This window comes from Austrofundulus limnaeus, unplaced genomic scaffold, assembly GCF_001266775.1.
Source record: "Austrofundulus limnaeus strain Quisiro unplaced genomic scaffold, Austrofundulus_limnaeus-1.0 Scaffold126, whole genome shotgun sequence".
Taxonomy (NCBI): domain Eukaryota; kingdom Metazoa; phylum Chordata; class Actinopteri; order Cyprinodontiformes; family Rivulidae; genus Austrofundulus; species Austrofundulus limnaeus.
In genome coordinates, this window is record NW_013952528.1 from 1,068,914 (window position 1) to 1,080,345 (window position 11,432).

Sequence of the window (11,432 nt, forward strand, 5' to 3'; positions counted from 1 at the left end):
CCACAGGAAAACAAATGCATAAGCACACTAGTTCAGTGAAAGTCATTCCAGATAATTTTTAAAGAATGTTACAGAGGATAGAAAAGTGCAGCCAAGAGAAAAAAAACTCCCGAGAATGATCTTTTCTACTAAATATTAACATTTAAAATCTCCTCAGTTTTTTTCCCCCGGACTTCTCTATTCAGCATTAGCAAGTAAAGTTGTTTTAAATCTGATTGGGATGAAATTCTTGCAAATGAATGTGGCTCCATCTAGTGGACMCATTCACCTTGTTGAACCACACACACAAAAACAGCAACGTATTTGCAAAAGTATGAAAAGTTGTTTATTTTGAAAATAGTGTATATTGTGATTTGTTGCACATAGTGTATATTGTGATTTGTTGCACATAGTGTATATTGTGATTTGTTGCACATTTCCTTTTAAAAGTGGTACATCTTTAAAACAAGTGAATGTCATTTAAAAGCAGTGCTCTGTTGAATTGTGTTCATGTGAAAAAAATAAAAATTAGTATCTTGTGTCTTTAGTGAGAGATCCTGCAAAAGAAAAAAGGCACGAGTTTAATTTTAATCACATTTTACAATAAGTCTGTCTCAATTTAAAAGTGGTAGATCAGATCTTTTCAAGTACGAGTTTTCAGAAGGCTTACAAACAATAGTTGAAAGAGCTAAACTGGTAAAATTTTAATTAAGTTATGACAAAATTAGCTTATAGACTAAGTTTAGTCTCAAATGTAATAGCAGTCCATGTAAATGCAAATAAAATGTTTCTATCAATTACTCAGTTTACACAGAAATATTTGTTAATTTGCAAGAGCAAACAGTGGAAGCAGCARCAAGCTGTAGCACTTTCAGTAGATWCATTTCTGTAAWCAATCATGTAATACAAGAGTGATGTAAAAGGTTTATAAAAGAATACTCTAAAGAAATTCACAATTTTACCATGTTCTCGTTAAGACCAATAAGATTTGTTTTGTGAGGTTCAGACTAAAATGTATTTGATGGAGCAAGAAGTAAAACACCATAATCAAACCTTGTGTTTGTGCTTTTTTGTGATCAATATGTGATGTGGGTTCACTCGGTGAGCAGTCACCATCAAGGCTGGGTATCACATCCGTCCATGACTTTTCTGTTGGAGAAAGGGAGTTTTTTTATTATACGAAAAAGCTCATTTTGTAAAACAAAAAATAAATCATTTGGTGATCAACTTTCTAAACAAATAAAKTTCAATGAGAAAATGAGCATGAACTGCATTAAACCCAAATGGAATAACTATAATCGGTTCTTAAAGACCTGGATCAAGTTGAGTTCAAGTCCAGTTTGTTTTGAAGGCCTTTAGCATTAAAATATAGAATTGTAAACCAGTGACCAGTTTAAATTTGCTTACCAGATTGCCAGCTKCGTGTTAGGTATATCTGATCCGCGTTCCTCCGTTTGTTCTTGATGGAAACTGGCCTGGCGCAGTTCTCGTCCATTTCTCGGATGGTGTTGCCATGTGGACAGTGGTGCAGCCTCTCCAAAGCGACAGAACGGTGCTGCAGGTCATCACACGCACAGTTCAGTAGCTTTGGGTAGATTACAGCAGAAGGTCTGTTATTTTGTTTGGGTGTCAACGGCCTCTTAGGCTCCGTAAGCTTTACGGCGCCATTAGTGGTCCTCTGTTTTGGGGTGGTCCGGCAAGAGCTGTTTCCAGAAGAGTCGCCCTCCGCGTCACATCGGTGAAAGTCTTTTCTCGGTCGCTGCTTGGTGTGAGATCTACATGTGTCACATGTTGGTAAGAGACAATCGTTCCACTGCTGGAAGGGAACAGCTTTTCTCTTTGAGCTGTGGCCATCACACTCTGAAACGGGAGACGTGCACACCCTGCGYTTTGCCATACATCTGGAACACAGTCGTTCCTTATTGGACAAGTAAGGGCTGAATAAGTTCTCATTGAAATTTCTGCCGATGCAGCACTCATGGTCAGAGAAGCTTTGCCGATCCTCCTTCCCTTTGGGTTTGTACCTCTCTTTTGGCTTTCGAATACAAGGTTGCTCTACATAGTCCGTGTCCAGCTTCCTTCGTCTCTTCGGCACATTGGAATTGTGACTGCTCAGTGGCCTGTTCTTCTTAGGAGCTGATGGCATTTTGTTGCAGTAGTAGCTGTGATCAAAGTGAGAAAGCCAGCTGGTAGAAGGGAGGGAAGCAGGCAAGGATTCAAATGACGTGTCTTGATTCTCATCGTCATTTGTTTCTTGCTTTTGTTGACCTCCGCCTGCTTTAAGAGGCAAATTGTCCAGTGCCACCAAATTGGGTGAAGGCACCACCTCTGCTGAGTTCATTAGCTCAGACATGGGAGAATCTTCTGCGGTGAGGCAAATATCACCCTCAGAGGTCATCATTTCACTCCCCATCGTCTCMACAAGAGGAACCTCCAGTTCATCCTCAGCCAGAGGAACCATCTCAATCACCTGGACAATCTCTATAGGAGCCTCCTCGTTCAACACMAAGACCTCTGGTGCTTTTGTTTCTGTTGCAGCCGTCTGTGAGATGCTGTTYGACTTCACAAAGCTGTTTTGGATCAGTAATTCAGGGGAAGAAATCAAAGTTTCTTCTGCTGACCAGACTGCAGACTCCATCTTCCTAAGTTCATCCAGATACTTTGGATCAAATGGCAAGTGRATGTCTTTGAGGTGGAATTTATTTGCAGTGACACCAAAATCACCATTTGTGTCCTCAGCTTTGGAACAAGGCACCTCTTCAAATCTTAAGCTAGAGTTTTTACGTGTAGGATTTGTGTGGTTCCCAGGTTCCTCCAGTGTGAGGATCTTCTCAGTAGCACTCAATTTACCAACCAACAGGATGTCAGGGCAAACTTGGAGTTCTTGTTCAGCCTGGTCTCCAGGAAGTTTGAGCCCCTCATCTTTCAGGCTCCGAAGAAGGGAGCTACATTGGACCACGTCTTGAGAAAAGCTGTGGGACACGTCTGCATTTTCATGAGCATGTAGCAGTTGTAGTCCCACAGGCGTGGTGCAGCATTCGATCCTCACCTCCTCTGTTTGAATCACAAAGCTGTCATTCGATGGAGTCCTGGTGGCGCTGGAAGTAGGTACATTCTCCTGAAGCTCTGAAGAACGATCCTCCTTTTGTACAGCCAAGACTGGTGAGAGACGCTGCGCAGTGGGGACACTGGAAGGGTTGTTTAAGTTCTTGAGGGAACTTTGGACGCTGGTCCTGTGAGCCGATTCAAGGGGCTCAGTTTGAACCTCGGAGTTGGTCATCGCTTTGGGTGAGGAGTTGTGCTGGTAGCGGAATCTGCGGGTGTGGTAGGCCATGGTCTGGTAATGCTGGGGGTTTAGAACACGTCTGTAATCCATCAAATGTAGGTGAGTGTGAGGAACAACAAAGCCAGGTGACTCCATGTAAGGGTTGGGCTGGTAGTGGGGCATCATTGGGAGGCCGTAACCTTTAGAATGAGACAAAAAGGTTAAAACCAAACAGTCAGTGAAGTTCCTTGCAGTTCAAAGAGAGATAGTTGGAGCATTAAAGCCATGTTCCAAATGTTTAAGGGAAGGCATTAAGACATGTTCTGAGGCAGATTCAGGATTTGAGAAATTAAACACGTTAGGAACACAACATTCCCCTGACACAAAAAGATGGCAGAGGTAGCTGGGCAGAATGATATCTGGGAAACTTTACAGGACCTTTAGTTTGGTCTCAATACCAACCTTAAGTGTTAAAAAAATCTATTAATTTTCCTAAGCGTTTATCCAACTTTTCTTCCAAATCAAATGAACAGCCAGTAACACACTTTTCTTTATGATGAGTTTTTCTGTCAGCACAATACTTTATTCATGAAAAGACCCCATCTTTACAGATAAGCAGGTTTTCTTTATATTGTTAGCTATTCTGGCACAAAACGAGATACAGTTGGGACATTGATTCTTGCTCCACTGTATCTCAGAACATATTCAGGCCTCTATGACTGACTTTTATAGGCATCAGTAATTTGAAAAATGTCCACAGCACTTATTTATGAATTAACGTTCAGTCACAAAAACCCTAAGCCAGAACAAACAATCGAACAAGAGAGAGACTAATAGTCCATTATTGCTAAATATTTAGAATTTTGCTGATTTAATTTAAAAATTAAAATAACTGGACAAGTTTTGGTGGCATTTCAACATCCGAATTTATCTTGAAGGCACCATTAAAATGACGCTGATCACCAACACCTGGAGATTGTTAGCAAAAGTATTGTTTGCATAAACTGTATAATCTCCATACCTTTTTAATTTTAATTAAATGAAATACTCATCTTAAAAAGTAGTTTAAAGGTCACCACTGGATGAATACAACTAATAGTGATGGAGCCAAAATACTTTTTTTTTTAAATTAGCCAAATATTTCAGATAGAGTGCTCATTTATCACTTTGACTTCACTGAGATTTACCATTGACAATTTAACAAAGTGGTTTTACCAGGACCAACTGCAACAACAAAAAATATCTAATACTAAAAAGAAAACGAAGTTTTAAGTTCTTACCTAAGCCATGGTAGCCATAGTATGGGTTGTAGGACACAGGCATGGGCAAAGCAACAGGCCACTGCAGACCCTGCATGGGCAGGTATGGCTGCTGCGGCTGGATGTAGAAGTATGGTTTGTGGTGCTGCTGCTCCTCAAGACGAGGGGGACCTGCAGGTGGTGGAGCCGCCTGATGGGGTCCCTTTGTCGGGTCAGCACCAAGTTTCGGGTTTGGACCTCGAGGGCCCAAGCCATAAGAATGTTGCCAGTTAGATGTGGCTGCAGCCATAGCTGAACAAAGATAAAACATAAATCATAAAACAAAACCATTTGCTTCCTGGCAATAAAACCAAAAGTCTTTACCTACATGTGAGAAAGAAGACATCCACAAACAAACCAAGACAGTTTCCTTTTGGGGCGTCAGATTGGAAATGAAAGACTCATAAAGTGGAGACTAGTTTGTCAAATGCTTCACTGATTGGGTGTGTGTCAGTTCCAGGTGAAGATTGTCCAATGTTAAATGAGTTGCAATCAGAGCCAACGGAAAGACCTGCAGCTGCTTGCCACCAGATTTAATGGGACATTCTCTTACACTGACTCAAAATGATTGTTCATTTTCACCATCTTTGTTGAACTCACTTTCTTCTTCTTTGTATTTTGGTTTGCCTCAAAGTGAAACAAAAAATGCAAATACAGAAAAAAAAAAATATATATATACATATAATTCTGTTTTGACCTCTGAGGACTGATTTGTGAGGTCTTGTGGAAGCTCTCTGTTTAGGCATAAACTACAAAGATCAAAACAATTTGTTGATTTGATTTTAAATCAGAGCTGAACTTCACTTCAGATAAGTTTTCTGTGGATTCTCTTTTTAACACGCCCTGATGTGTTACTAGAATATTCTTCTCTGAAACTATTGGCTGCTCTTCAACCGATAATCAGAGAGTAAACTATAAATAATTCTATAGAGTGCTTTAGATCCTTCATAAACTGAGGCAAATAGTGTCCCGACCCTTTTATTGGAGAACTGCTCTAACCACTGAGTCACAGTCAAAAGACACTGCCCAATTTATTAGAAAACTCTACTGAAACAATTTTTTTAAGAACCATAACCACGTGTTCCCCTTAAATGATTTACTTTTAGATATATCACGAAGCCTCCTTGTCTACAAAAAATATAAGAGATGGATGTCACCTGAATACATGTACTTCAGCCCCCAGCACCACCTTGAGATTCTATCCTCAAAAACTGGAAGCAGAAAAGCCTCAAAATATAATCTAATAAAATACATTTAGATATGAAGATGTGAAGCCAGAGGATGGCAGAGCGTCCTCTAGTGGGAGGACAGTCATCCTGATGTTTAGCTGTTCTGCTTTACAGAAGCCAGTTAAAATGCTTAACATCTTTCAAGAACAGAGATGTTRAACTAAGGATGGTTTCTCTAAAGTAAAATGTAGATGTTGTGAGTAGTTTATATCAAACCAAGGATTGATAGATGAAAATTTTATTTGAAGTTTCAGGTGGTTAACACAGTCTTGCAATCTGGATCTGTCTCTCTGAGAGCAACCATAATACTTATGTATTCCTAGTTACCCCTACAGCAAAAGTTGTACACAAAATTATACTTTGAGCTCTTCATGGAGCATGTTTTCACAACACTGGTAGACATTCTGACCTCAGACAAGTACAACACTGTGGCCTCAACAGATCAAAACACTTATAAAACGAGACATTTGTTTAATTTGTGATTTTTGGTCCAAGATAAAGGCAAAGTATTGTCCAAGTATCACATCTTTGTTTCCTGAACATCAGGTCAAATGAAAGAGTTTTGAAATTGATTTTGAATCAGTTTAAATCTGTAGACCTTGGTATATTAAAAAAAAAAAAGGTTTATGATACAGGAAAGTTAAACCAGGATAAATATTTGCTTTATTTAAGTTTAATAATCTGATGTGGTATCAAAGAACTGACGTGCAAACGTAGGACTTGACCCCCAACTTTGGAGATGCTTTCAAGTCTTATAGTTTGGATGTTTGTGTTGTTAAAGAAAATTAGGGTTTTGCTCCAATGCTTCTTTCAAGCCAGGTTTGAGACACCTTGCATCAGCATGGCTATAGAAGGGCTGAAGAGGGACAGGGGGTCAGCCTGCTGCAAAAATACCTTTGAACTGCCAAGCTAGGTAGTGACAGAAAAGATTGTGGCTTAAATATGTAATAGCGATGACAGTGTGTGCAACCAGCCAGCCACAGGACTGAGAATAGTTTTGACATGTTTTATGAGAATTGATCCACACAAACATCACTGCCTCCTATAGTTTATTACTATGCCACCAGGAAAAGTGGGCAATAATGTAATTGCATGTTTGCACATATTTAACCATTATCTCATGAACCAGTGGATGGAGTTTACTGAAACTAGATGAACATCTACAACTGATTCAACTTTCAGAGTTAACCCTTCAATATGGCCACCACAGCTAAGCAACCTTAAACAAAAATGGCCAAAACCTCAGGCAGTGTTGCAGATATGTGGTAGTAGTTTGAGACTCATCTCTAAAGATGATTTAAAACCTGGCAAGTGATACAAGTTTAATATTTTCAGAGCCTCTCTTTACTGCCGACGTTTGGATAATAAAAGACCCACCACAAAACTTTATTATTTTTATTGGACTGCCCCAAACAGTGGCACAACTTTGGCAACAACCTTTCAGCCCATTTTTGTGATATTCAGTTTTGAGTAGTGTAAGAGCAGAGTAACTGCAAAACTTTTTTTTTTCTTTTTGAACAACGTGATGCTTCTCGTGCGGTGCACTTCACCTGGTGCTCTAAATATCTTCATCCCTCACACCTTTTAGGGGGACCTGAATAACAATAAGAAACATTAAAGTTGATGACAAATGTGAGATTTGGTTTTCATCCAGTGTGATTGTAACTTACAGTTCAACGTTTTGTTCAAAAGTCTGTCGAGGAACATCAACATCTCGGTTCTCTTACTTTAGAGCCTGAGAGAAAGAACTTGTTTAGAATCTCCACATTCAAAGTGGTACAAGTTGAAAATAAAAAAAGGTCAAATAGTTAAAATACCTCTTTCCCAGTGTAACAGCAGTGCCTCGTCGTCATTATGGTCCTCATCTTTAGGTCTGTGGTACATCAGTTTCCACTGAGGGCTCATCTCTGTTCAGATGATTTCAAATTTAAAATAAAAAATGTAATATGAATAAGATTTTAAGCACAGCTGCTAAACTGAAAACATTCAAACAGCTGATGGAAAAAAATACAGACAATATGCTTTGACATTTGACCATCACTCCATCAAACTGAGCTCTGAGGTACTTCTGGTGTACTCAGTCCCTTAACCTGTTATTCTGCTAAAAACAAGTCGTCAGAGTTCAACGAGGGGTTTTATTTGTCTACGATAATTATTTATTTTGGTTTCACTGACCCACTGAAAAAAAAATTTTCCAAAATGTTTTTTGTGGAAGAAGTTTCTTTTGTTAAAAACTTAATTTACCTTCATTTTCCCTTTTTTCTATTTTTAAAAAGAGCCATTTAACTGAAAATGGCATCAAATTAAATCAACCGTTTTCCCAGTGACCCTTTAAATAGGTAAGTTTATGTGAACATTGTTTTATCTGCATTAGTTTCAAATTTGATAATGAACTAAAAATTATTTTTTTCCCCTTGGGGGGGTTGGGGGGGTGGGGGGGCTATGAAATAGCAACGGCTAGCAAAGCGTGTTGATGCTTATCTTAATCACTTGACACATTTTACATGCCATTGTTGGTTGTGGAGCTTTGTTTACAAATGTACACATGGTTTTTAAATTGTTTATTTCCTGTCTTTCCAAAACTCTTGATGCTCCAGTTTGGCGACTTGAGCCTTTTAACATTTAGATCCCTTTTCTGCTACTTCTACAATGGAATTTATAAAGTCTTATTTTTAGGATACAAGACGATTTGTACAAAATAAAATGTGGATCCTTCCCTAAAATTACATAGAAATATCTTGAACATTAAGTTATAAGCAAAAAATAGATAAAGCAAATTGATCACAAAGGCCACATTAGTTCAGCTGTAAGTTGTGGGAGAAATGAGCTTGATAACACCTAAACATCCATAACATCCTTCATACTTGAGATAATCACATGACTTTGGTGTTATTGTAGGATTTTTAACGTTCTTTGAACCTGACAGATTAATAGTGTGGAATTTAAAAAAAACGTATCCACATCCTTTTCTCTGTATAAATAAAAAAGGGGAAAATAAATAAATAAAAAGGCATTTTTATTATATTTGTCTTAATTTTGGGCCAATACAATTGTGTGAATAAGAAGGCTGCTTCAGAATTTGCAGTCTGTCGATTACTATAACTAAAATATATGAAAAGAGTTAGTGACTCTGCTGAATATGGGATGCCTTTTCCTAATCAGCAAAGTCATGCACCATTAATATGTAAATCCATCTGAAATGATTTAGAAAGAAGCAGCAGCTCAAAATGGAGCCAACAAGTTGATCTGTGCATTTCAGATGGATCTTTGCACATAAATTAAAAAGAAATGCTCAGACACGCCCATAAACAGCAGCTAAACTTCACCTTGTCGTTGCAGCGGTCCTGCTTGTCTCCTCCTTGGAATTACGTCTCCCTCAGTCCATCCATCCGTTATGCTCAGATCTTCTCTGCAGTCTCCTTCTGTGAATTAATAAAACACACAAAAGAAAAATAATGTAAAAATATCCTCTGCAACACCAGAGTTGAAATAAAATATACTGGTTCTGGTCCTACCCTGACATGTCCAACACTGCAGCTCGCTGCTGTCCAACTCTTCAGTCCCAGTTTCAGCAGCCTCTGCCTGATGTTCCCCTTGCTTCGCCGGCTCGGACAGCTCTTTGTGCTGGCTTCTTTTACACCAAGGCTTAGCTGTGTGTCTCTGTGGCGTGGGTTGAGTCTTCCTGGGTGTAGAATGCTTCCTCACAACCACTCGGAGAGGCTGCTCGCACCCTCTTCCGTGCCTGCCCTCCTCTTCAGAGTCTTCAGCTTCGTCCCGGTGCATTCTGGAGCTGTGGACTTTGCTCCTCGCTGCTCCTTTTGCAAGACTTCTCCCACAACAAGAACAGACGACCCTTTTTGTATACGGCAGCCACAGTTTGAGGGGATCGTCTGCTGCTTGAGGGGAACCAGAGAAGTCCGTGAGCTTGTTACCAGTGTACACGCGCTTCGGAAAAAGATCATCATCCAGATCCGTGGAGAACATTTCGTCCCGGGAAGAGAGCTCATCCAAAGATGGGCTGAGTACGCTCATGCGTTCATGCGTCACCTGCATGGGGAGGTAGTTATAGTAGTACAAGGCCGATTGAGGGGACAGGCACCCACCTCCAGGTGTCACAACACGATCAAAGGGCAGTTTCAGAATCTGGCAGCCTTCATCAGGTTTAGCTTCATCACAAGAGGTTCCCAGATCCACCTGTGAGACTTTATCACTACCATCTGCCTTGTTAGGTGACAGCATACTGGAGGGAAACGATCGTGCGGCCTGCAGGTCAGCATCACATTTGAAAACACTCGAGTCGGACACCGAGATATTTGTCTGGATATCTGTGACCACCTCTTCCTCGAGTGAGATCAAGTGTGCGTTTAATCTCTGCTCAGAACACTCCTCGTGGAGAGAGGAGCTGTCAAGCGGCAGCTCCTCCTCTAGTCGTCCTGCCCAGCCCTCCTGTGGACTTGGTGAGTCCAAGATCAAACGGCTGGACTCGCTGTCGTAGACCGCCGCAGTGGAGGCGAAGGTCACAACCGGGGACTCCAAACAGGCATCATGAGGCGCTGAAGGTTGGGTGTGATCCCGCTCTTCCATTTTCTTCTCTCCTGGAGAAAACAAACCCGACGAGTGCGAAGCAACGCCAGAGTCAAGCTCCCGGTTGGCACTCTGCAGCTCCGTGACTCGGATTTTATCCAAGCATTCGATGAGCTTGCTTATGGCATCGCTGGGGTCAGTCTGGGCTCCCGAACAGGTCGTTTCTCGACGCCCATGAGGCTGGGGGTAATGCTGCTGACGGGGCACATCACCCCAGGCCGGAGGGTGTTGGAAACGAGGCTCAAACATCCGCCTGTAATCCATCGGATATATCGGAGCGTGTGGTAAAACAAAGCCAGGATATGGCCCATATGGGTACGGATGCATGCAGGGACGGCCGAGGTTAAAACCTAGAAACAGATGAAAAAGCACACATTCCAAATCCCTGCAACATTCACCTTGAAGGCACAAGGGGAAATGTAGTCATACCTGCAGGCAACCCAAAATTATTGTACGGGTTGCTGAGCTGCCATTGAGGGTAGACATAATAAGGCTGAGAAGGTGGCTGAACATAGAAAAAAGGTCTGGGATGGTGACTTCTCTGCTCTCCACTCCCAAATGAATGAGGATGTTGGCTTGCATCTGAAGGGCGCATTAGAACATTTGATTAAAATATAAATGCATCTTATATTTGCTTATGGTAAATTACTTTAATTTAGTATTTGATATTATAATATTAAAATCAATAATTAAAATGACTTTACCGTCCATTTTTATTGACGTTCTCGCTCAGACTGTAGAAACTAAAACACGCAGAGGGATGAAAACAATCAAATAAACATCCCAAAGCTCCTAGAAATCAAAGACCAGCTTCTCTTTCTCTCTTTTTTGAAATCTTATAAACATTTACAATTTTACCAGAATGAAACAGAAACGCTTTTTCGTGATCAACACCGCATTTCTATTAATGAAAACTGAAAAGCGGCAGCTAATCAACTTTATAGCGAACACCTGGCGCCACTACCACAATTAGTGACGTTATTCTTCTTCTTCTTTTGGTTTAATGGCGGTTGGCAGACTGTTTCAGTGCATTACCGCCACTACTAGACTGGATGGTGGAACTGGAGAAGGCAGGCA

At 40.6% G+C, this 11,432-nt stretch overlaps 2 protein-coding genes across 2 annotated transcripts; both read right to left on the reverse strand.

Moving 5' to 3' along the window:
• Positions 1-489: 489 nt before the first annotated feature.
• LOC106522300 (uncharacterized) lies at positions 490-4,972 on the reverse strand. Its single transcript, XM_014015271.1, has 5 exons — positions 4,871-4,972; positions 4,525-4,794; positions 1,387-3,444; positions 1,033-1,128; positions 490-536 (listed from the first exon to the last, which is right to left on the reverse strand). The coding sequence occupies exons 2-5, from the start codon at positions 4,790-4,792 to the stop codon at positions 508-510; spliced, it is 2,451 nt and encodes an 816-aa protein (XP_013870725.1). The 5' UTR covers positions 4,793-4,794; positions 4,871-4,972; the 3' UTR covers positions 490-507.
• Positions 4,973-7,152: 2,180 nt separating this feature from the next.
• On the reverse strand, positions 7,153-11,311 carry LOC106522301 (uncharacterized). The gene is made up of 7 exons (XM_014015272.1): positions 11,060-11,311; positions 10,785-10,937; positions 9,287-10,705; positions 9,098-9,193; positions 7,589-7,678; positions 7,442-7,506; positions 7,153-7,365 (listed from the first exon to the last, which is right to left on the reverse strand). Exons 1-6 carry the CDS (start codon positions 11,064-11,066, stop codon positions 7,478-7,480), a joined length of 1,794 nt encoding a protein of 597 aa, XP_013870726.1. The 5' UTR covers positions 11,067-11,311; the 3' UTR covers positions 7,153-7,365; positions 7,442-7,477.
• Between the last annotated feature and the right edge of the window lie 121 nt (positions 11,312-11,432).

Bases quoted from the DNA above. Each gene is read 5' to 3' on its own strand.
- LOC106522301 (XM_014015272.1), bottom strand. The intron at 9,194-9,286 runs GTAGGACCAGAA...ATTAATTCACAG, and splicing joins GCAGTGTTGGACATGTCAGG to AAGGAGACTGCAGAGAAGAT. The intron at 7,507-7,588 runs GTATTTTAACTA...TCTTTCTCTCAG, and splicing joins GCTGTTACACTGGGAAAGAG to GCTCTAAAGTAAGAGAACCG.